A 26,827-nucleotide genomic window follows, 5' to 3' on the forward strand; every position below is an offset into this window, starting at 1 on the left:
TCTAGACTTGATCATCTTAAAGATCAACTATTAACCCATCATGAGATCTTTTTCATGGAAAGTTTGACCACAAGTCTCCTTAGAGTTCTAACACCTCAAAGCAAGGAAGTTCATGAACCTATGGAACCGTCTGCTATGGTTGTCACACGAGGAAGAGAACGTGGAGGACGAGGACATATTCAATGCACATACTATAAAAAGATCGCTCCTAAGAAAATTGTTTCTCCTAGCATGACCGCCCATGTCTCTAAGGTAGAAATTGCCGACTCCAAATTCACTAATGAACAATAACAAGAGTATCTAAGGTTAAAATCTAATAGCTTGGCACAAACATTCGAAACTCCATATACATCAACAACTTACATTTCCCAATTAATGGAAGGTCAAAATTCATGGGTAATTGACTCATATGCTTTTGATCACATGTTTGGTAATACTTCTTTGTTCTCATCTCTTTCTTTTCAAAAATAAACACATAGTTAAGACTACTCATAATGTAGTGCTTGGTGCAAATATTATTGCTCAACACTGGGAGATGTCATCCTTCTCTCTCAATAATAAGGATTATCCCCCTATGTTGTGAGATTTATAAATGATTTTGACGTGGTGGGAAGCGACGTTGCCGTCATAAGGTACCTTGTTAGTGTATGATAGTGTTGTCCTTTATTGTATGAAAATCAACTTGTTAGTGAAGTTATATGTGCTGGTTGGTAATAAGTGGTGTTTCGTCACTTTGGCCTGAATAGATTTTGTTGTTGTCTTGTTGTGGATTTAATCTGTTTAAATTGTTATCTTGTTGTTCCTACATACTTTGAAGATGTGTGTGGGGTTGGGTATTTTTAATACTCGTTCTAACATGTGTGACATACTTCATGTCCTTGAATACCTCGATCGGGTTGGTGAATGTAAGCATAATTTGAGAAAGAATATTGTATTTTACTCATCCATTTATTATTCAGATGATGTTAAAAATGTTCATGTTCTACATATATGATGCATAATTGATAATGGGATGTGAAATAAAGATGATGTTTGTAATTTGGAAGTGGAGAGTGATAAAAGATTATTTACCTGATTTAACTAATACACAGAGAGAGAATGGAGAATTGGCGAGAAAGAAACAAGTGATCATCCATTATTTCAAAGAGATCTGAAACGTTAAGTTAGTGCAAATACAAACATAAACACAAACACATTATCTACAACTTTCATGATTTATTTATTATTGTTGTGTGGTGGGTGCTATCAGAATTCAGAATTATTATTATTATTATTAATTCTGCATGATTGAGGCTGTAACTTCCACTTGTATGTCTTTGAAAAGTCTTGGTCGTTTATTTATTATTTTTTAGTGGTGGGTGCTATTACAGAGCTACCTACCGATTCAGATCTGTAAAAAAATTTAGCCTTTTTTTAAAGACAAATATAAAAATGTTGAATTAAAGTATAAGGTTTACAACTTAATCTTTATTCTTGATAAAAAAAATTATAAAGATACAAAGATCAAATTTAAAATAATAATAATAATTAATATTTTTCCCATTAATAACTTTATTTTGATAATTTAATTTTTAAAAAGAAAAACTCAAATAAAAATTAATAAGAATTACTAGTAGATAAAGAATATTTATATATTAGATAGCATGATACACATACATGTGTTGTCAATAAATAGATAGTTAAAATTAATTGTAGTTGTTTGAATAAAAATATTTAATGCTATTTTTGAAGTGAATACGAATAAAAAAGAGAGTGACATATATAACAAGAACAAATAGCATCTATAAGAAGAAGCAGATGTAGTTGATATCTAACTAATTTGGAAGTGAAAAAATGAGGAGAAATAGGAAAGCTTAGGTTACCTCCTTTAACAGATATGCAGAGAAGAATGGAAGAATTGGCTATAAAGAAACAAGTAGTCGTCCATCTCTTCAAACACAAAAACAAACGGAGACGATTAGAATTTCAAATCAAACACAAAAACAAAAACATAACTCCACAGTGATTGTTACCTCCACAGAGACGAATGCACTCCATTGCTTGAATCGATTACAGAGTATGTGATACAATGCTCAAACTCCACACATATAAGAATTAAAGCACAGCTTTCCACTGACAATTTATCTGCTTCCTTTTCACTTTAAAGCGTCTTCTTTTTCTTTATTGAATTATTATTATTTTAAAAAACCTTTATCAATACTTTTTAATTTTTATACTTCTTTTCAACATCCTTTTATTAATACTCTGCATGATTGAGGATGCTTTTTAAAGTATTGTCGTTTATTTATTATTGTTGTCGGTGGCTACTATTTAAAAGGACAGATTTACCCATTTAATGTTTCTAAACTTAATCTTGCATTTACCCTTTTTATGCTTTTTTCTTCGTCAATCTCCGTTTTTTTTTCTTCCTCCACACCAATAAAATCTATAATTTAATTCCCAAATTAAATTTATAAAAATTATAATAAAAAAGTAAAAATTGTTCCTGACTTCTTTTTTAATTAATCAGAAAGATTGTTACAATATCCATACATCATCAAACACTTATATGATGTTTAAAATATGTTTGGTAGACGTTGTCGGTGAATTATGCTCATTCTCCATTTTGGTCCTCAAAATATATTTTCTACTCATGCTTATCGAACGACTTTTTATGAGAATTCATGAAGCAATAATCTAATATAAAAATCTATGTCTATGTTTATGTCATGCCTATTATAAATAAATAAAATGTTTTAAATTAGTAGAGCTTGTCTATGGGTGTTGCAAGTTCTGGATAACCGAATATTGAGCTGATTTTTTTTTTGTCATCTCATTTCAATAGTCTAAATACCATTAAGAAAATATCATGCATTTAACTAGAATAACTAATCCAGAGAAAGTGTAGAAAAATGTTTGTACAGTTATCCCAAAACATAACTAAGTCAATGTAAATCTTTAACTTACACTTGAATTATTTCTAACATTTTTAGTCATGTTTATTTTTATGACATTACAGACAGATCATTAGGTTCGTACGTTAAAAAGTTCATGATATTTTGAAAAAAAAAACTCGTTATTAACAATAGATTTGTTATAAGTAAAAAAAGGTGAATAGAAATTTTTAATTTTAACTTGATAGGAGCTCCATATACTTGATGTAAATCGGTTTGCTCTAATAGTCTTCAATGATGTTTTTTCCGCTAAACTTTTGGAAAAAGTCTTCAAATGGATTGGATTGGTTTGTTCCATTCCAAAAGTCCTCTACTTGTTTCTCTTAAACAGAAATGCTAAAAAATTATTCCTCAGATGCTTTGCCGTGACACACTGATAGGAGTAGAATTGTAGAATTGGAAGTCCTTACACAGAATATATAAGGCACTTATTGAAGGAAGGGAAACAATTAAACTATAAGTTACATAATAAAACAAATAGTACTTTTGTTTTTTCATAAGACATGTTTTGTCTTTGTCTCACCAAGAGAAGCCACTTACACAACAAACAAGGTAACAAACGTACGTTAAATTTATTCAGGACACCAAGCTACGTGAAAAAGATGGAAGTCTCAACATTATGGTATAGTTGAAAGTCTTAATAACAATGAACAACGAAAACCCTCACGAGGGATTTCTAGCAGCCATGCGATCGAGCTCATATTCACTACAAAGAACTGACCATTTATAAGCCACTTCAAACAATTCTTGCTCAACTTTTCTTTGATCTTCCACCGTTTGAGATTTGTTTTTTCTCACATTTTCAAGCTCCTTTTTGTACCTTATAGTTTCCGCAATGCATTTATTTTTTCCCTCATCCAGAGACGATAAGGCAGCCTCACAAACTTTTATTTCTTCCTTCAACCTAACGATTTCTTCCTTCAAAACCACTTCCTTCAGTGGAGCTTCATCATTGAAATTATCTGCCTCAGAAATTTTAATGGCCACCTCATTCTGACGAGCTTCAAGTTCTGCCACCTTGTGAGTGGTAGCAAAGCGTTGCTTAAAGGAGCATAGAATGGTTGGAAAGTGTTGGTGCATAGTCTCTATAATACGTTTGAGTCGATCTGACAGAGTTACATCTTTGAAAGGAAGGTCGGACAGAAAATTAAGAGTAGACAAAAGACGGAGAGTGTTAGTCTCAGAACTAACTATGTCCTTGAGAGACATCTTGAGATACTTTTCCAGCTCAACAAGGGTCTTTACAACTATATTATCTTCACCCTCTTTCCCCAAAGCAATTGGTATCATATCATTGCCCCCAAAGTCTTTAATGAGTTCAGGATGGCCTTCGCTTTCTTTACTAATGCGTGCCTCATTTTGGCTACTCCTAATTTCACTCTGGAAGGAATAAGAAAATATAAAACGTTACCATCAAACCACAATAGTTATAAAGCTTTAGTTTCATAATACCATTTTGGATGAGTCATATAAGTGCAAGTAGAAGAAGTTAAATTGTGTTGTTATTGTTGTTTTTCTTTCGAGAGGTTATAAAGAAGAAATTATATAAACGTGACTTTATGAGTTTTCTTTTTTTATATGGTGTTTATATTATGAAGGTTGTAAAACAAGAGAGAAAACAGATAAGGGAGTTATTGTTGTATTTTACAATATATGTGTGCAGTGGCTTATATTTTACAAAAAAGGTATCTCTCTTATTTATAAGAGATGTAAGCCTAGAAACAATAAATGCTATTACTCTTTCTCACTTAACCATTAATCATACAATCAACTTCCCCACGACACAAGATTTATAATTAATATCAATCTGACAAACAAGAAATTATTATCAACAAAATGCCATTTTGATAGTATCATTGAGATATTATCCTTATAATTATTTATTTTATTAGGAATTATACTTTTAGTCTAAGTATGATCAGTCACAAAATATTAAATTTAAATTCCAACATAGAAATTCATTATTTTTTTGTTTTTCAATTCCACTCATACGACAAATGATAAATCAAAATGGTAACAATTTTTTTTCTGACCAAATGTATTGGAAATGTGAATTGCATAAAATAAACTTACATGTAGATGTGATTTACGTTGTAAAGTAACTATTGGATCCAACTTAGAGGTGGCGGATTCGGAAAAAATTGATGAAGCTGCCATATTGGTGTTCTTTGCTATGGTTTCCTCTACAGCAACTTGCTCAACACTCTGCGCAAGAACAAATGATATGTAGCTTTGGTGTAATAAGTTGACTTCATTTCTTTCTATGACTTATACTAGCAGGGTTATTGTTGATGGCAAGCGGACATGCATATTAATTTAGAATAATTTATGGTATTTTTGTTTGTCATTTACCTTAGGAATTTCAGCAAGTGGTTTTTTCTGCTTCATCAGACACGGTTCACTAGTCTGTTGTGTGTCCACCAATGACTAAACAAAGTAATAAAAAGGTGTAAAATCACAATAGTCTAATCCAATACTCATAAAAAGATTTATTAGACTCACATTTGAGGGTGTTGGCTTTTCAACTGTTTGCGAGTTTGTTAATGATGTTGCTATTCTTGGTATTTCTGAAGTGAAAACTTCTGCAACAAATTCCTCCTCTGGTTCTTCATTTCTCGGAGCCAAAATGTGGTCATTAGAAACAACACCTATTTCACCTTCTTTATCAACCAAGTCAGAACCTTCTTCCAAGCGAATCTTAGGCCCATTACCTTGTTCAGCATCCTGGGAATCTCGTACCATGTCCCAACTACTACACCTGTGTAACAAACTTAAATTGCTCGCCAGAGAACAAAAAAACTCAGAAACTGATGCTATCAATCTTGTAAAAATTCACCAAACGTATACTCATCAAACAAAATAGTCATACCTCATAGAATTCTCATCTATTTGTCTCTTAGCAATGTCCTCTTCCAGCTTAGGATCCCTCACCACAACACGTTGACGCATTTCCTCTACCCACGAACTCTCAAATCCAACTTCAATAGCTTCTTCACATAGTTTATCGAACTCCTTTTCTCTTTGAGGAATAACACTATAGACACTCTCCTTCTGCAGGAACAACAACATATCTGCCAAAATTTTCAACCTCCAAGCTTGAAAGCGCTCACTAAACTTCTTGGAAGCATTCCAGAGATGAGGATATGTTGTTATTGCCTCCACCAGAAGAGAAATCTGTGCATCATTCAGATCAACAAAATGTTTATATGCTCCCAATCTTGTACGGACATCTGCAGAAGCTATAAAATGTTTGAGAAGGTGATATGGAAATATAGGATGGAAACGAGAAAATAAGAAATCAGAAACCTGAAGAAATGTCAATATTGTTGTTAGGAACAACATCTATTCCTTCTTGTTTATGCAAAAGGTTCAACCCTTCTTGTACTTGGATTCCTTGGCTTGCCACTGTTCCTGCCTTGCCTTCATTCAATTTATCATCTTGTTCAACTACCTTGGAATCTAGCGCAAGTTTGTCCTCACCACCAGACTCAACGTGAGTTGCAACACCACCTTCAATGCCAATGTCTTCAACTAAAGGGCCCTCTTCAACACCACCTTTAATGCTCTTCAATGCCAATGTCTTTAATTTCCTATTCATAGATTGGTTGGTTCTGACCTGTGATGAAGTGAAATCACTGCTATCACTTACTATGGCTCGAAGTACCCAACTATGAACTTCAGTGGTTACGAAATCTGTAGAAAGATATATATATTAGGATAGTACACTAAGATAACTAAATTACATAGATAACTAAATTGTAATAGTGCAAACAAAATGTGAAAATAACTAAAAAAAGAGTTAATTTCTTAAAATAATTTGAGTCTAATAATTAATATATTTTCGTTGTTGAATACAAGTGAGATAAAATTATATTTAATTTGAAACTCATAAACTTCCTTTTTGAGAGTGTATACGAGTTAAGACCAAAATTTATGAGAAAAGAATTACCTTCAGGAGGAAAATCGTAACAGAACTTCTCAAATGTAGTTGTTGAAGTCAAAGAGAGTTTTGGACATTTGTAGACAATGCAATTCTTTACATTATGCAATTCAATATCTTGACTGATGTTTTCCAGATGCATAATTATTAAAAGTTTGAGTCTTGGAAGCTCAACTTTAATCTTTCCTTGTTTACATCCAACAAGCTCTTCTAGTTCATTGGCTCCATTTATGGCCAGAAGATGAAGATTGGGAAGGTCATTAGAAGCAGATCCAGAGAATAATCTTTTCAACTTGTGACAATCATCAACATGCAATGCTTCTAGTTTTGGGAAGCATGGTTGAGGAGAAAGAATATTAGACAAATTTTTATCCTCCTTCAATGATTTGTCTTAATTCTTTGCATTCTTTAATCGTCAAAAGCTTCAACTTTGGTAAGAATCTTACAACAGACTTTGGAAAGATTACTTCCAACTTTTCACATTTCCTTATTTCTAATGTGGTAAGATGTTGGAGAGTAAGCGAATTGTTGGGACCCACCCAAATATAAGTCATTTGAGGTAGAGATCGTAACACCAACTTCTCTAACCTTAAACTCACTTGTTGGCCAATCATTTCATGTTCATTAAGATAAAAAATATGTTCTGCATCAGAATCCATTATGATTAGAGTTTGCAAAGTGGCGAGATGGTTCTGAATCCCTTTCGGATCCTGTAGGACATTAAGAGCAAATGTAAAAACATAAATGAAAAAAGAAAAATTAATTAATAATCATAAAAAGAAAAAAAAGACAAGACTACCTTCGTACTTCTGATAATAGGCTCTCTTGAACCATAAAATGGATACAAACATTCGTAACAATTAATGCCCTTCAAAGATGGCCACGTCACAATGAGATTGTTGGTAGAACAAATGCTAACAAACTTTGGTAGATTCCAAAGAGTGAGTATTTCCAATGCTGAGAATTGAATATGAATCTCCTTATAATCCTTATTAGCTACGTCATATTGCCCAAACATATATTTCAATTGGAAACACTTATACACATAGAGATTTTTTAAGTTAGGAAAGATAGCTTTCATATTCTCTTTGCCATATTCATCATCAGTGTCTATAATGTACTCAAGTCCACCACATTCCTCAATTACCAAAATTTCCAACATCCTCAATGATGAAGCAATGGAGAGTTTAAAAAGGTACTTTGCCTTATCAAAGCCTTTCAGTTCAATCTCTCTAATATTGTGTGTCATAATCAAGTTCAAACCCTGTGGTTGTTTTGAAAGACATTCAACACTTTCAACCGGCGGATCAAAATCTGAGTTCGATATCTGCAATGTATACACCAAAATACTTCTTAAACCAAAATAAATATTATTTTAACTCTGATTATTAACGTATTCCATTTCTATCGTATTGTTCGTATTTTTACACAACATCATCTTGAAATTCAAATATTTAGATTAATTTTTGTAAATTCACAAAGATAGAAACAATGTAAATGATGGTTTTTCATACCTTGATTGCAATACAATCCCTTTTTGTAGCTTCTGAAGCATCGCTTGAACAATTTAAGTTGAAAAACCCAATATATCTCCCAATATCCAATGATAGTGTTCTTAAAGATGGACATATCACATCATAACTACCAACAACGGTTCTGTTCCGAATACGATGAAGTTCAAGTACTTGTAAAGCAGGAAGCTCAATTTGAGTATTATTTTGACTAGAGAAGTCTTTGAAATCAGCAGCCTCTTTATTTGTTATATCATTCAATTCTCCAACAAAAGAAACATGGAATATACCCTCAAATAACTCACAATCACGGATGTACAATTCTTCCAAAGAAGTCAAGTTCTTAGCTATAGATGCTGTAAAAGTTGAGCCTAACTTCCCACAACGTTTTATCTTAAGACTTGTAAGGTTGGATAGAGTTCCTGAAAAGCAATTATAAATTAAAAAAATATTGGTTTCTAGGAACTAAAATAATCGTACAAGACAGTTTCCTTGAAATAATTTTAAATTTGACAAACAACTTCAAATGCAAATATAATTGTCTATAATTTTAAATGAGACCAATTTTGCTTGTAGTGTATTAACAAGTAATTGATTTAAGTAAACGTAGATTAGTAGTGTCTCGAGTTTGAACCTTACTAACGGAAAATAACATTGCAATAAAACAATATATAAGTTCGAAGCTACATGTGTCACCATTTTTAACAAAGGAATACCATGTAATGTAATTAGGCTATGCTTCACAACTGTTGTTGGAATTGAAGGGCTATAGAAATATGGATGCTTACCTTCCTCTATTAGTTTATCACGGTCTGTTGATGGAACAATATCTCCAATTATTTGATCTAGCTTCTCACATTCTTCTATCTCAACAATTTTCAATTGAGTTAAGCCTCCAACAATGTTGGCTGGGAATATATGTTTTAATTCTCGACACCTGTTTATCTTTACAGCCTGCAGATTTTGGAAAATTTGTACATACGTTTTGTCATCATCTGCTAATATATACTTCAGTTCATCACATCTTGATATTTCTAATATTTTCAATTTTACCAAACTTCGAGCAACAACATACGTGAAGAGAGATGTCAGACGTGGACAATCACTTAAATACAGCTTCTCTAACTTCTCAAAAGGCCCATTGGCAGGAAGAAAACAATGCCATATAACTCTTAGATTTCTCATGTTCTCAATTCCAAGCGTATGCAACTTGGAGAAGAGAGTTACCACCTCACTCGAGTGACTATGAGTGTCAATCAAACATTCTAACTCTTCAGAATTACGTATCTTCAACTTATTCAACTCATCCAAACCTCCTCCTTCAATTTGAAATATATCAGGGATGATATTTTTTGCACCTCCATGAATAGTTGCCACAAATAGATCCTTTGCTCTTTTTGCCAAACCCTTTATTACCTCGTTTGATATGTCAAAATGGTTAAGTAATAAAGTTCTGCCATGAATGTAAATATCTCTAACATCAAAATCCTTAAAACTATAAGATCCTAATACAATTCCATACCTTTGCAGTGTTTCGGGAATGCTAAACGTCTTAAAGAATTCAATATTGTCTTCACTGTTAGCATCCCACCATTCTCCTTGAATATCAATAATGTACAACTCTTCCAAAAGCGGGATTCTTTTAATCACTTCAAAATTCTTCACTTTAATTTCACATTCCCTCAACTCCAACAATTTTAGTGTAATCGCAACATCGGTTTGTAATTCAGGAAATGAAGGCAGTAAACAATTATACAACGAGAGACTTTGAAGATTCTTCATACCGCCAAAAAATGAGAAGTCGCTCAATTCATAATTCTCAATGAATAGACAACGAACATTTGTTAATGTTTCGAAAGATATTGTTGACAATGGTGTTCTTCCATACTCATCGTTGACAAGAATCAAAACTTTGAGCATTCCCATTCTTTTGAAAATTCCATCAAATTCTTTCATCTTTGTCCGTAAGCGTAAAAACTCAAGATTGGAGCAATCCAAATCATTTGGAAATTTCACACACCATAGATATCTAACTGAATTTTGTTCCACTCTAATATCTTTTTCCACTTCACACTTGATAATCTTATTCTCATCTTTTGCTATTATGTGGGCCACATGACGAACTATGTCATGCATTTTGACACGTTCATGATCTGCATCCAACAATAAACAACAACTAACAAGCTTAATTTTAGCTGCAATCACTTCACTCCTTGCCTCTTCATATGAGTCAACTTCTCCAACTACACCTAATCCTATTGCACATCTTGTTAAAATTTCAATTTGAATTTCACAATCTTCAGGAAACACAGAGCACAACAGGAAAAGTGATTTAGCTTCTTCAGTATCCAAATAATCATAGCTCAACTGCAAGCACTTGTAGGGATTAATCAAATTCTTTCAATATTTATTGGCTCAGAACGTTCAAATCTATTCAATGCAACCCTCCATACTGTCTCAGCTTTTCCCTTTAAACTACAAGCAACAGCGTTAATGGCAACCGGCAATCCTTTACATTCATTGGAAATTGATCTTCCCAGATCCTTTAAGGTATCAGAGGTGGCTTCTGATATAAGTGCTTTATTTTGGAAAAGAGTCCATGCTTCTTCATCCGTTAAAATTGGCAAGTAAATCTTTCTTTGACAGTCCATTAAAGTACAAACTGCTTCTGATCTAGTCGTAATGAGAATCTTGCAGCCTTTATGGTGTTCAGAAGAAGGAATCCCAATACGACCAAAGTCAAGGTTTTCCCACACATCATCGAGAATTATAAAAATATGTTCCTCTTGAGTTAATCTTGAACACAATCTTTGTGCTCTCTGCATTTCTTCGGTTTCTGGAAATTTAAATTGCAGTGAACTTGCTATTTTTTCTTGAATGCTCCGAACTTCCACTGAACTAGAAACAGGTACAAAAAGAACTTTTTCAAAAAGATGCTCTGCTTCTACTAATTTCCTAACCTCCATTGCTAATGTGGTTTTACCACAACCTCCCATCCCATACAACCCAATCATGGAAACATCATTATTTTTTACTGCATCCAGTAGTTTCTCGTATGCAGATTGTGTACTATCAAAATATACGCATTTTTCTGAAAGCATATCAAGGGTGTTTAAAGGAAGCGGTGCGGGGCTGTTAAATGGCACATATTTTGTTCCTTTTTCAATGAACTTTTTGAGGTCTATAGTTTTATTTGCTAACTTTTTTCCAACCTGGTATCGCCAAATCCAATTTGGACAGTGCCCAAAGCAACAATGTTTTTGTGTTCTTGCCTCTTTCAGCAACTTATTCACATTGTCTACATCATTGACAGCATCTTCCAGCCACTTGTCCACAATTGCACTGGGCGTTTTCGCTTGTTTCTTGTCATCCGTAACAGATTTTTGGACACTATCTCTCGTTCTAATCAAATTGCTCTCTTCTTTTTCAAGCCTTTTGACGAAATTGTTAAAGCAACAAGGATAACGTAATTGATTTAATGCTCCATACACTAAATCTCTTGAAACAGAAGATGGTAACCACTGCATCACTTTATTCCAACCTATACAACTTTCTTAAACCTGAAAAGAAAAGATAAAGGCACTTGTTAGTCTTATTATATTTACATGTATTACATAACAAAATGATTTTAAAATAATTTATTTCATCATTCAGTAAATAAAAAGTTATCAAGTGTAGGAATTAAGTTTAATGTTTTCTATCCTAAATAGTTAATTATGGGATAGACAATAAAAAATCTAATAACTTTAATCATTGCTTTTAAAAATCTAATAACTTTAGTCAATTATTGACAAAGGGATTAAATAAAATTATCAAGAATCTTATGTGAAAGTCATGAAAATATCTACTCGTGGTACTGAATCAATTGAGGAAAATACAAACTTCAATGATTACATAATATTAATTAGTTGAGTGTGAGTTGTTTTTCCTGTGAAATTAGGTGGTTCCATTGTATTATGTCCTATAAAGGAAAGATTAAAAAGAGGAGTTCATTAAGCTCCTTTAATATTTCTAAATACATAATTTCTCTCTATTTTAATTTTAAGTTGGTACTAGAGGTTGCTATTAACCAGCCATGAGGTCCTTCCATGGAAAGCTTGACCACAAGTCTCCTTATTGTTCCAACACTTCGTAGAAAGGAAGTTCATGAACCTATGGAACCGTCTTCTATGGTTATCACACGAGGAAGGAGATGTGGAGGACGAGGAAGTACTCAATGCACATACTGTAAAAAGATTGGTCCCAAGAAAAGTGTTTCTCCAAGCATGGTTTTCCTACCAAGACCGCCCATGTCTCTAAGGCAGATGTTACCGACTCCAAATTTACTAATGAAGAATAACAAAAGTATCTAAGGTTAAAATCTAATAACTTGGTACAAACATCTGAAACTTCAAGTACATCAACGACTTACATTTTCCAATCCATGAAAGGTCAAAATTCATAGATAATTGACTCAGGTGCTTTTGATCACATGTTTGATAATATCTCTTTGTTCACATCTCTTTCTTTTAAAAACAAAAACATCATTTCATAACTATGGCGAATGGATCTAAAATTTCCTCAAAGGTAGTCGGTCAAGTTTAACTTTCTCCTTCACTTAATCTTAAATATGTTCTTTTTGTTCGTAATTGTCCTTCTAATCTAATTTCATTAAGCTAATTAACCAAAATGTTAAATTGTTCAATAACCTTTGTCATATGGAGCATGGTTTAGGGAGACGAATTAGAGAAAGATATGATGTTGGAGGATTATACCATTTTGGAAGTCCATATGTATCATGTGTTGCATCTTTGAGACCTAAACTGTTATTTGATCAATTAGGACATCTTCCTTTGTCAATATTAACAAAAATGTTTTCTAAGCTCAGTAGTCTCTAAACCTTAGAATGTGAATCTTGTTAACTCAGAAAATATGTTAGATCTACCTTTCCTAAGAGGTCTTAAACAACGAATAAGTATATTTTTTCTATTTTCCCTTTTGATATATGCATGCCTAGTCGCATCTTAGCGTTTGGTTTTAAGTATTTTGTTATGATCATTGATGAATATTCAAGATGTACTTGGGTTTATCCTATGAAAGATTATTCTAAATTGTTGTCTATCGTCATATCCTTTTCGAATGAAATAAGGAATAAATTTGGTCAAGTAATTAAAATTTTAAGAAGTGATAATGCCAAAGCGTATGTACTTTTCATCTAATGTTTCTACTGTCTTAAGTTCCCATGGTATGTTACATCAATCACTTGTCCTCACACACCACAACAAAATGGTATAGCAAAAAGAAATAAATAAACACATAGTTTGAACAGATGGCTCATACTGTATAGGTGTAAATATTATTATTCATCATTACGAGGATGTCATCCTAACTGCATGTTTTCTTATTAACAAGATGGCATCCTCCTATCTTAAAAATAAGGTTCCTTTTTCCATTCTTTTTCTAAATGACCCTTTTTTCACATCTCTCCTAATCTTTTTGGTTGTGTATATTGTTTTCATGACATGTCTCAAGGGTTAGATAAATTATCTGCTCGTACTATCAAATGAGCCTTCTTACACTATTGATCATGACTTCGAAAGGGATACTAGTGTTACTCTCCTAAAACTAAGAAGTACTACATGTTTGTCAATGTCACATTCTTTGAACATATTCCTTACTTTTCTTCATATATTCAAGATGTTCATGTTATTCGGCAAGTCCTCCCTATACCTTTAGTTGAGTACAATATTTCTAGCTAACTGTCAATTTTAGTCTTGATTAAAGTCCTCATGAACCATCATCTCCACTTACTGATTCCACCTACAAGATACCTCAATTGATAATCTAGTTATCCAAGAACAAGGTGAATCTCTTACATCAAATTCTTCTCCATGTCACTCAATACCATGACACGCGGTGAAGATGATTCAACATGGCTCATTGCTATGAAAAAAGGTCCTCATTCCACTTGAAACTCACATCTTATTCATAACTTTTTTAATTTTCACAAATTGTCGTTTTCCTATTATTACTTTTTATCCTCCGTGTCCTTTATTATCATTTCCAAAAATGTGAATTAAGCACTTGATATCCTAGATGGTGACAGGCTATGCTTGTCGAAATACAGACTCTTAACAGAATAATAGTTAGGTGTTAGTTCCTCTTCCATGAAAAAAAAAGGAAGTTGGATGTCGATGGGTATATGCCATTAACATAGGACCTAATGGTGAAGTTGATCAGGTCAAAACCCGATTAGTTGCAAAGAGGTATACTTAGATTCATAGATTTTGTTGGATCAAATGACCAACTAGCATATGTGTTGTCCAAATCCTTAAGGGGACCTGAGATTGAGTTTATTTGTTTCAAGCTTGGTATATAATTTATATGCTCCAGCTTGAGAAGGAATGTTAGTAATTAAATCCATGTCATATACACACAACTATGTGTGAGTTGTGTAATTAGTTGAGTGTGAGTTGTCTTTCCTGTCTAGATTAGCTGGTTCCATTGTATTAAGTCCTACAAATGAAAGGTTATGAAAAGGAGTTCATCAAGCTCCTCAAAGACTTCTAAATACATAATTTCTCTTTGCTTTAATTTTAAGTATGATTTTCCTAATAGAAATAATATTTTAATATCTTAGTATGCATTATGTTTGTTAGAGATTCCACATCAATTAGAGATAAGACCAATTTAGTGTATAAGTAGCTGCAAGCCTCATTTTATAAGTTGGTTTTATGGAGTTTGAGTTAGGCTTAAAGTTCACTTCATAACATGGTATTAAATTCATGAGTTTGAGCAAGATTTGTGATTTTTTTGGGTTTATTATTCTAATCGCTATCAGACCACTCATTAATGTATAATCCCACACTCGACATGTATATACCTTGGCATGAATGAGTGTGTTAGAAGTTTCACATTAACTAGAGATAAGACTAATTTAGAGTATATAAATGGGTACAACCCTCACCTTGTAAGCTAATTTTTTGAGATTTAGTAGACTTAAATTCCATTTGTTAATAATGTTTGTTTAATTTATTTGTTTATTCATTCATATAAACATATACAATGACACATAAACCAAGTGGAAGAATATAAGGTTTTATGTCTCGTGTTAATTAAAGATATCAATGAGTAAATAAATTAATAATAAAGTGGAAAATCGTAATTACTCTATTGAGGAGCAATTTTCTAATGATGACTACTAGTTTATGGTCGAGCAAAACAATAGAACATGTATTTATATGAACCACTAAGGTATAAAGAAAGCTTTCTCGTATGTTTCTTCATGTTACATCCGTTAAGAAAGAAGATTGTAAAATAGAGAGTCAAAGTCATTGAAAAAAGCTTAGAGTAATTCATTAAATCAAATCTCTAAAGCATTAAAGGGTGTTTTCTCATGAAAAAAGGTACACATACTCTTTCTTTAATATATGTGAGAATCACGTAATTTTAAAATCCTATTTTGGCTATCTATATCATGCAGTTATTCGAAAATCATTTAGTTTTGCCATGTGTTTTTCTTTACCAAAGTCACTAATAGTCTTTTCTAGCCATATTAGTTACGTCGACTATGTCACTAATTATCTAGTCCCCATCTATTTCCATGTTTGTTGTCTTTAGTGTAAGGGGATGTGTTGAAAATCTCACGTCGACTAGATATATGACCAAGTTATAATGTATAAGTAGGTACAAAGCTCACATTCTAAGCTACATTTTGAAATATGTGAATGCTCGATGTCCTTAATGTGAGGTGTGTTAGAAATCTCACATTAGCTAAAGATGTGCACAAATTATAACACATAAGTGAATATAAACCTTACCTTACTAAATTAATTTTACATATGATTAAGTTAGGCTTAAATATCACTACATAATAGCTTTTAAAGTTATTAAAAATCTATCTTAGCAAAATTAGTTAGATATATCAAACATACCTCTTTACCATTCCAATGTCCTCAATTTAAGAGAATGTATTCAAATTTTCACATTGATAAAAAATTCATTCAGTTATATATATATATATATATATATATATATATATATATATATATATATATATATATATATATATAATTAATAATTTAGTTTAATGAAATTGAACTATAGTTAGATTTGATTACTTAAAATACTCAATTTAGTTTCAAATAATTCATTATGGTCAAAAATTAATTAGATTTAAATAAACTTTTGAGCTAGTTACACCTTTACTCATCTCTCTTAGAAAGGACTACTAGTAAAAAAGATGGATATTAACTTGCGTATTTAACATCGGTTTCATTGCAACCGAAGCATAAAAGTCCATAGTGACATTTTTGTAATTATGACAAACTTATAAGTCTCCATTGAAGAATAACCAAAGCCTAAAGGGATATATGGCTTCGGTTCTTTAAACAACGAAGGTCAAATCACTCTTACAAAATTGACTTTTTAGTTGACTCATTTTTAAAATAGATCTATGGTCTCGGTTGTTTAGAGAACCGAGGTCATATAATTCTTATGTTTCAGTTATGGCGCGAATCGAGGCATAAAATAACTGAAAATATTTTTTTAAAATTTTTTGGGAGGCTTTAGACAACAGTTCTTAGAACTGAGACCATAGACCCCTTATTACTAAAATAACAGAACGATTATTTTTTTTAATATGGACTTTAAACAATAGTTGTGGTAAAAAATTGAGTCAGAAAAGAGTCTATTGTCTCGATTTTAGATCCAACCGAGGTAGAAAATGGTCTATTGCTTCGGTTTTGGATCCAACTGAGGCAATAGACTCAATTTTTCTTTCTCTTTGATTTATTGCTTCGGGTTTTTTTGAAGTGAGGCAAAATCATAACTTGTTTTGCTTCGATTTTTTGATCGAGGTCAAAAATCTCATATTTTTATCTCGCTTGAATATACTTTGATTCTGAAACTGCTGTCATAATTTTAAAACAACTATTGTCGTATCCCTTCATTGCACTAATAGACATTTGCTCCGTTTAAATTAAAATGATACTATTATCTTCTTTTCAAATTAAACTGAGACCAAACTGCTTTTAAAATTTTACACAAATTTTTCATTTGTATATTAAATATTTTTTTTTTCACATTATACATGCACCTCCATAAAATTAGTGAATGTAAGCATAATTTCAGAAAGCATATTGTATTTTACTCATCCATTTAGAATTCAGATGATGTTAAAAATGTTCATCTTCTACCTATACGATACATAATTGATAATGGGATGTGAAATAAAGATGATGTTTCTAATTTGGAAGTGGAAAATGATAAAAGATTATTTACCTGATTTAACTAATACGCAGAGAGAGAATGGAGAATTGACGAGAAAGAAACAAGTGAACATCCATTATTTCAAAGAGACTCTGAAACGTTAAGTTACTGCAAATACAAACATAAACACAAACACATTATCTACAACTTCCATTGAAAAAGAAACGATTAAAATTTCAAATCAGAATACAGAACAGAAGTTAACTTTACACTGACAGATAGCTCCGGAGAGATGAATGTACTCAGTTGCTTGGATCTGACTAGAGAATATGATATAGAATGCTCACACTCATTACTCTTGCAAGATATAAGAATGAAAGCACAGCCTTTTTCTAACACTCACAATTTGTTTTCTTCCTATTCTCCTATTATTAGTATTAATTCTCTGTGATCGAGGGAGATTATAACTTGCACTTGTATGTCTTTGAGAAGTCTTCATGGTATATTTATTATTGTTGTGTGGTGGGTGCTATCAGAATTCAGAATTATTATTATTAATTCTGCATGATTGAGGCTGTAACTTCCACTTGTATGCCTTTGAAAAGTCTTGGTAGTTTATTTATTATTTTTAAGTGGTTGGTGCTATTAAGATCTACATTCAACTCTTGTATACTTAATCTTTCTTGCAAAATTTGCTTGTTGGAGAAATTAATTTGCATAAATTTTTTTAGAATAAATTTGGCTACCACAATTTACTTAATTCACTGAATAACACACAACCAATACGATTTGGTTATATATAATCTTGTAAAGTCTGAGTATTTGGCTTTTTAAAGTTAAAAATAAAAGAGTTTTAATTAAGTTTTGAATGATAAATTTAATAACTCTCAAACAATTTTTTTTAATTTATCGAGTATTTAATAAAATTATATATTTCAAGAAAGTCTTTATAGTTTGATTTTGTTATTAATTATATATGTAATGTGGTAGCTATAAATGGGTCATGGATGATGTAAATCTTGTTTGCTCCGTCTTTGTTTAGTTATTATCATGTAATTTTATAATTTTATATCTTACCTTCCAACTTATAAATCCTTAAACTTTCTTATAATTGTTTTCCAGAAAAAAAATTTGTGATCACAAAAATTGATAAAGAAATTTCTAACAATGTTAAAGATCATCATCAACGTCGAGATGCAGGTCAACCATTAGGAAATCATACATAAACATTAAAATTCTCTTTAATTATCTAAAAAACAGTGTCTTAATTTTCATTTTGTAGTCACATTACATTAACTAAAAAATTAAACCCCAAGAACTCAATTGAAAAATACAATTTTATTAAGTATTTAATAGACCATAAAAATATATTACAGACTAAATTGAAAGTTTTTAAATTTATCAGGAACTTAAAACTTAACTAAACTAAAAATATATATAATTTTTAAAAGAATTTTACTTTTATCTTGTTTACATAATATTTGAAATTAAAAACTAGTATAAATGTTTCAACCCAAATTTAAATTCACCCCAAAATCTAGTGTAAAAATGAAAAGTACAAAAGAAGCCCTTTTAAAATTCTTATACTTTTTTTAAAGATATTATTTAAAATGCACTATAAAAAATAAACCAGAGAAAACTGAATTTTGTATTAAATGTTATAAAAAGTAAATAAAAATATAAATTGGTGATTCCTCCTTTTAGACTGACCGTTTAAAAATATTAGATAAAATGAAATAAACCATTAATATTTTTATGAATGACTTCCATTTTATAGATTTAAATTTAAAACATTTAAATATTTAAAATGTTCAATCATATTTATTTAATTTTTCTTATATGAAAATAAATTTTTAAGAACATGATGATTAATATTTTTCTCACTAATAACTTTATTTTTAGAAAGAAAATTCAAATAAAATTCAATATAACAATTAGTGGATAATAAATATTTACAAGTTGGATAATCGATTATACCATAAACTATTTGAAGAATTATCTTCTCGTTGGATAATCAATTATCTTAAGTGATAATCGATTATTTCAAAAACTTTAAAAAATATATTAAATTAATTATTGTAATTATCATTAGTTATAATCGATTATCATGTAGGTTTTTAGAATAATAAAACTTTTTCTTTTTTTTAATATTTTGCTGGTTGAATTTTACCTATTGACTCTTAGGATACTAATTTCAAATAAAATACATAGATTACAAGATTTCAACAACTACATTCTTAAGTCTTCAATGAATCTCCTGATCCAGCAACACTTCTCTATAAGTCATCATCATTAAACTTCTTTATTGAAACAAGATGTTCATCTTCTTCTTTTGTCAACAAAACATAGTCCAACATTATATGAGCTTGACACAATGCTATTTTATTTGGTATGAATAGATCTAACAGTTCATAATTTAAAAATGACATCGTTCAACATAAATTGAAAAAATATTATGCAAATATAAAATTACAAAAATATTAAAAAAATTGACCAAAAAATAACATTAAGATTGACTACGAAATATTATCAATATTTATAGTTTTTTTAATTCTTAATTATTATTTGATATATATTTTAAATTCGATGATAATTAAAAATAATTTATTTTTAAAAAATCATTAAATTTGAATTTATTTATCCAACAAAACATTGAAAAAAATAAAAGAATTTAAAATAAAATCAATTCAAATTTGATATATTAATTTAAATATTTTAAATTTATGAAGTTTTTATCCAAACACAAGAATTTTTTTTTCAAATTAAACTATGCCCGAAGTGTTTCTAAAATCCTACACAAATCTTCCATTTGTCTTGAAAACATTACATTATTTATCCATTCTTTTTATGAAACATCATTAAAATTTGTGGGAAAATGGGAAAGATGCAGTTGTTGGTGTTTTGATCTCTTAGTTAAAATAATTAAACATCATTACGTAAAACAATTTGTTAGTTTTTTTTTTTACTTGAATAAGTTAAAAACAAATAATTTTGTTCTCTTTTCAGTTTTCTCTTTTTACATAGTTCAATAGTTCTTCTGTTTGTACTTTTATTTTTCAAGTTTAATAATAATGATGCTCATATATCTTTTCTTTGTCTCCTTTATAAAATTAGTGTTTTTTTACCATATGAAGAGGTTTCATTATTAATATTTAGATTATATTAAGAAGATGAACAATTTTGTTGAATCTTTCCCTTTCAAAGATAACGAGCTTTTATTATTGTGCAAAGTGTTTTATGTTAAAAAATTTATTCGTCCGACCTTTTACAATCTCAACATCTTACATTTAGTGAGATTAAAACTCGTATGCCACTTGAGACTGATAATAAATTTGCTCAAGTCTTCATCTTTGAATTCTAATGTCTTAAAAACCATGACAACTTTATATGTGAGCAGTGAATTAGTGATAAGGTCTTTTGGAATAATCATTAAGAAACATTCATTAATATTCTTAATGAGAATCTTTATTAATTTAATTAAGGTACATTGTCCAAGTTTTATGGAAACAATAACGTGCCGAAAACTTTATATATCAAATAAGCTTGAAATTTTTTTCATACTTTTTAAGAATGTACACATGATGCTTCTTTTAGATTGATTAAAGTTTCATCTATTTTGATTCAATAAATATAAATCTTTTCCAAATCAATTGGTAAATTTTATTTTGCTTATTCTCAATAATTAATTTGAAAATATTATGAAATAAGTGAAATTTTTTCAATAATTTATGACGTTACACTTGTTATAAATCTTATTTTTCTTTTATTATTGTTTTGAGTTTGCTTATTCTTGGTTGGACTCTTGATTCTGCAGGTTCTCAGGCTTTTTCTTCCTACACCTACATTTATTCTACCTGCACCCTATAGAATTTGGTGAAATATAAGTTTTATCCTCTCATTCTTCCTCTATACAGAGTCTCCTGTGTCCAGTCCCTATACCCAGCGGCGGCGAGTTAGGCGGCGAGGTCGCTGTCGAAGATGGCGGTGTTGGTGGCGATGAGGGAGGAAATAGAAGTGGAAACGAAGACCACTCTTGCGACGGCTGAAATAAAGTATTACAAAAGGACAATGATACAATTGGAAGTCCCTAGAGAAGACATAAGACACTCATTGAAGAAAGGAAAAAAATGGTTTCTGTAATTTTGAAGAAAAAATGAGATGCATTTGATCACCGAATTACATAAAAGAACAAATAGTTTTTTCATTTATCACAACACTTGTTTTGTCTGTTTCACGAAGAACAACCTCTTACACACAAATAAGATACCAAACATACAACAAAATAGAACAATCGAAATTTGGAAAGTAAACTGAAACTATATGATGAGTGGTACTGGCTGATGGGTTGGGTGCACATTAAGTTAATTTAGGACCAAGCTACCTTATTGAAGCATAAACCACTAGAAAAAACATAAGACATTAACCTTAATAATAATGAACAACGAAAACCCTCACGAGGGATTTGTAGCAGCCATGCGATTGAGCTCATATTCACTACACAGAACTGACCATTTATGAGCCACCTCCAACATTTTGAGATTCGTCTTTCCTCGCATTTCTAAGCTCCGTTTTGTATTCTACAGTTTCCGCAATGCATTTGTTTTTTTCCTCCTGCAGAGATGATAAGGCAACCTCACAAACTCTTATTTCTTCCTTCAACCTAATGATTTGTTGCTTAAAAACTACTTCCCTCCGTTGAACTTCATCATAGAACTTCTTTTTAATGGTCCCCTCATTCGCACGAGCTTCAAGTTCTGCCAACTTGTCAGTGGTGGCAAAGCCTTGCTTAAAGGAGAATAGAATGCTTGGGAAGTGTCGGTGCATAGTGTCTATAATATGTTTGATTCCATCTGATACTTTGACATCTTTGAAAGGAAGGTTGGAAAGGAAATTAAGAGCAGACAAAAGGCAAAGGCTGTTAGTCTCAGAGCTAACTATATCCTTCAGAGACATCTTCAGATACTTTTCTAACTCGCTTATCTTCACCCTTTTTCCCAACAACAACTGGTGCAAATAAACTCGTGATATCATTGGCCCCAAAGTCTTGAATGATTTTAGGATGGCCTTCACTTTCTTTAGCAATGCGTGCCTCAGTTTGGCTGCTGTTAATTTCACCCTGGGTGGAATAAGTGTGATGATAACAAATATATTAAATATAAATTCCAACTTAGAAATTCTGTTGTTTTTCAATTCCACTTCTACGATAAATAAATAATAAATCAGAATGGTAACGTTATTTTTATTCTGACCGAATATGTTAGAAATGTGAATTGCATAAAATAAACTTACATGATGATGTGGATGTGATTTACTTAGTAAAGTAACTGTTGGATCCAACTTAGAGGTCGCGGATTCGGAAAAAATTGATGAAGCTGCCATATTGGTGTTCTTTGCTATGGTTTCCTCTACGGCAACTTGCTCAATACTCTGCGCAAGAACAAATGATATGTAGCTTTGCTGTAATAATTTGCAGACATCATTTCTTTTTTGTGACTTATACTAGCAGGGTCATTGTCGATGGCAAGTGGATATGCATATTAATTTAGAATAATTTATGGTATTTTTGTTTGCCATTTACCTTTGGAATTTCACCAAGTGGTTTTTTCTGCTCCATCAAACACGGTTCACTAGTGTGCTGTGTGTCCACCAATGGCTAAACAAAGTAATAAAAAGGTGTAAAATCACAATAGTCTCATCTAATACTCATAAAAAGATTTATTAGACTCACATTTGAAGGTGTTGGCTTTTCAACTGTTTGCGAATTTGTTAATGATGTTGCTATTCTTGGTATTTCTGAAGTGGAAACTTCTGCAACAAATTCCTGCTCTGGTTCTTCATTTCTCGGAGCCACAATGTGATCAGTAGAAACAACAGCTATTTCACCTTCTTTATCAACCAAGTCAGAACCTTCTTCCAAGCGAATCTTAGGCCCATTACCTTCTTCAACAACGTCCCCACTACTACACCTGTTTAACAAACTTAAATTTCTCGCCAAACAACAAAAAACTTAAACTGATGCTATCAATCTTGTAAAAATTCACCAAATGTATACTCATCTAACAAAATAGTCATACCTCATAGAATTCTCATCTATTTGTCTCTGTGCAATGTCCTCTTCCAGCTTAGGATCCCTCCCCACAACACGTTGACGCATTTCCTCTACCCATGAACTCTCAAATCCAACTTCAATAGCTTCTTCACATAGTTTATGGAACTCTTTTTCACTTTGAGGAATAATACTATCCACACTTTCCTTCTGGAGGAACAACAACATATCTGCCAAAATTTTCAACCTCCAAGCTTGAAAGCGCTCACTAAACTTCTTGGAAGCATTCCAGAGATGAGGATATGTTGTTATTGCCTCCACCAGAAGAGAAATCTGTGCATCATCCAGATCAACAAAATGTTTATATGCTTCCAATCTTGTACGGATATCTGCAGAAGCTGTAAAAAGTTTGAGCGGGTGATATGGAAATATAGGATGGAAATGAGAAAATAAGAAATCAGAAACCTGAAGAAATGTCAATGTTGTTGTTAGTAACAACATCTATTCCCTCTTGTTTATGCAAAAGGTTCAACCCTTCTTCTACTCGGATTCCTTGGCTTGCCACTATTCCTGCCTTGCCTTCATTCATCTTATCATCTTGTTCAACTACCTTGGAATCTAGCGCAAGTATGTCCTCGCCACCAGACTCAATGCGAGTTGCAACACCACCTCCAATGCCAATGTCTTCAACACCAGTTGATGAAGATTTTGTCTTAGCACCCTCTACTAAAGAGCCCTCTGTAATGCTCTCATTTCCTATGTCCCCAATCTCCTGTGTATTACAAATTGAAAAAATACGATTGAGTGAGTGGCTCTAAAGTTTTGAAAGGAGACCTATTACTTGCTTCTTCAAGTGCATATTGGTATGGAAAACCTCCTTCATTGTTTGATTCTGATACACCACGTTTGCTTTGAAATATTGCACAAGCAAGTTAGGAGTTAGTCTTAATATTACAAAATCCATTTTTATGTTTAGTAATGTTACAAATTAGAGGTGGGCTTCTAAATTCTAAGGCAGTAGTTGGTATTGCTAGTCTATCAGTGATAAGCTAGAACTTTTCCAATAAATGTTGTCAGTTTCATATTTACAATGCAAAAGCTAAGTTTGGTAAAGTAACTTTCATTGTGACTATGTTGGAACAATTTTCCAAAACTTAGGGAAACAAGATGAACAACAATGTAGACTTGATATAATCTTCTAGGCGTGAATACACACTTTCCTAAAAGCAATATTTCGTCCCTTATAAGAGTGAAGGGGACCACGAAATCCGCTTTTGAGATACAAAGAAGAAATACAACGATAATACTCACTCTTAGTATTAACGTTAAACAAGAATATGATTCTCAGGAATTGATTTGTGTGTTAAGAGAATGACAGAATTCTCTTTTGAGTAGAGCACAGGATCCCTTTATATAGATGTTGATCAGGCATCTTTCAAATCCAAGAGATACCAGATTTTGATTAGTTACATTTCTTGATTGTAACTTTTCATGAATGGTTGTAACTCTTCATGAATAACAACTTTTCTGACTAGTTACATTTTTTGATTGTAACTTTTCATGAATGGTTGTAACTCTTCATGAATATTGTAACTCTTCATGAATCTGAAAACTGTCTCTAATACTCTTAAATTCCAACAATCCTCCACCATTTGAGAGTATTGTATAATTACTTAACACAAACATCAATTTAATAATTGCAATCTTACACATAAATGAAAGTGTACATAGACTTGAACTTTCACTTAGTAGAATACACATTCCAGGAATTCGAATTTTATTGGTGTCGAAACGATTGAACCAACATAATACATAATGAAATCTTGAAGATACTCTACATATAAGATAAATTACATATTCTTGTTATACTTGACACAATAGGGCCATGCGTCCATATCTATTCATAAGTGCAACAAAATCATGCCCCCTTGACTTCTTGAAGCGGCCAAACTTCGCACTTACACAGGTTGATTTCTTAGGTAAACATGTTCCTGTGACAAAACATAATTTCAAGAAATCAATTAAGAATTAGTCAACCTCCTAAGCATCACAGATCTAAAGCACTCTTGAAATTCTTATTTGTGCTTTCAATCATCAAATAAGAGATTTAATCTTATTGAACTTAAGACTCAATGTCATATTAAGCGTTAAGTTAAGATTCTCTTACTTGTGATTAATTGTGGGCTCCATTCCTATTCCAATTGTCATTCTGGAAATGGAATCTTTAGCCAATGCCTTAGTAAATCCATCAGCCAAATTTAACTTTGTTCGTACGAAATCTACTGTAATAACTCCATCTTTGATTAGTCCTTGGACATAACTATGTCTCACACCAATATGTCTTGATTTGCCATTGTATACTTGACTATAAGCCTTTGCCAATGTTGCAGCATTGTCACAATGTATTGCTATTGGTGATATTGGTTTTGGTAACAATGGTATTTCGAACATGAGATTCCTCAACCATTCGGCTTCCTTTCCTGCCGAGGCTAGAGCTATAAACTCTGAAGCCATAGTGGAATCTGTAATGCAAGTTTGTTTCTTGGACGACCAAGAAATTACACCTCCCCCAAGGAGGAAAACCCAACCACTAGTTGAAGAGTGATCTTCTGCATTTATAATCCAACTTGCATCAGAATATCCTTCCAAAACTGAAGGATAACCACTATATGTTAATCCATAATTAATAGTTTTCTTTAAATACTTAAGTACTCGACGTACTGCTTGCCAATGTGATAGACTAGGATTACTAGTATATCTACTCAATTTGCTCACTGCAAAAGCAATATCTGGCCTTGTACTTATCATTGCATACATTAAACATCCTATTACCCTTGCATATTCCAGTTGTGAAACTGCTTTACCACCATTTGATAATATCTTTAAACTAGGATCCATAGGGGTTGAAGCAAGAGAGCATTCATAATTGTTGAATTTCTAAAATTATTAGTCTAGCATCAATCATTTTATAATTATATTAAAATTACTAACCAGGAATTTCCTTGCTTGATGCATCTTCAGAAATGTATTTGCTTTCAAGTTGATCCCAAAGTTCTTTTGCAGAATCCACATATTGATATATGTCAAATAAAGGATCAGACATACCGTTCAGAATGTGACCACGACAGACATAATCATCATTCTCCCATTTGTTCCTTTTCCGTTGTTCCTCTAATGTCTCGTTTTCGCTTTCTTTGGGTTGGGGAGA

The 26,827-nt window shown here is 31.7% G+C and overlaps 1 protein-coding gene and 2 pseudogenes across 2 annotated transcripts; all 3 read right to left on the reverse strand.

Moving 5' to 3' along the window:
* Positions 1–3,323: 3,323 nt before the first annotated feature.
* Positions 3,324–17,973, reverse strand: LOC124833408 (uncharacterized). The gene is given in 13 exon segments (XM_088099723.1): positions 3,324–4,313; positions 5,286–5,360; positions 5,436–5,691; positions 5,803–6,172; positions 6,240–6,626; positions 6,883–7,250; positions 7,252–7,583; positions 7,673–8,200; positions 8,388–8,806; positions 9,173–10,780; positions 10,783–11,944; positions 17,646–17,741; positions 17,850–17,973. Coding segments are annotated over 11 exon segments (6,189 nt in total). The 5' UTR covers positions 11,912–11,944; positions 17,646–17,741; positions 17,850–17,973; the 3' UTR covers positions 3,324–3,596.
* Positions 17,974–21,749: 3,776 nt separating this feature from the next.
* On the reverse strand, positions 21,750–24,359 carry LOC124848943 (uncharacterized; annotated as a pseudogene). Its single transcript, XR_015782059.1, has 6 exons — positions 24,085–24,359; positions 23,648–24,017; positions 23,302–23,539; positions 23,152–23,226; positions 22,863–23,000; positions 21,750–22,689 (listed from the first exon to the last, which is right to left on the reverse strand). The product of XR_015782059.1 is annotated as an uncharacterized LOC124848943 (transcript).
* A 1,423-nt stretch (positions 24,360–25,782) lies between these two features.
* LOC148193658 (secreted RxLR effector protein 161 pseudogene) lies at positions 25,783–26,517 on the reverse strand (annotated as a pseudogene).
* Positions 26,518–26,827: the final 310 nt, after the last annotated feature.

Source organism: Vigna umbellata, chromosome 9 (assembly GCF_029865625.1).
Source record: "Vigna umbellata cultivar VRB3 chromosome 9, Vumbellata_1.0, whole genome shotgun sequence".
Lineage (NCBI taxonomy): Eukaryota > Viridiplantae > Streptophyta > Magnoliopsida > Fabales > Fabaceae > Vigna > Vigna umbellata.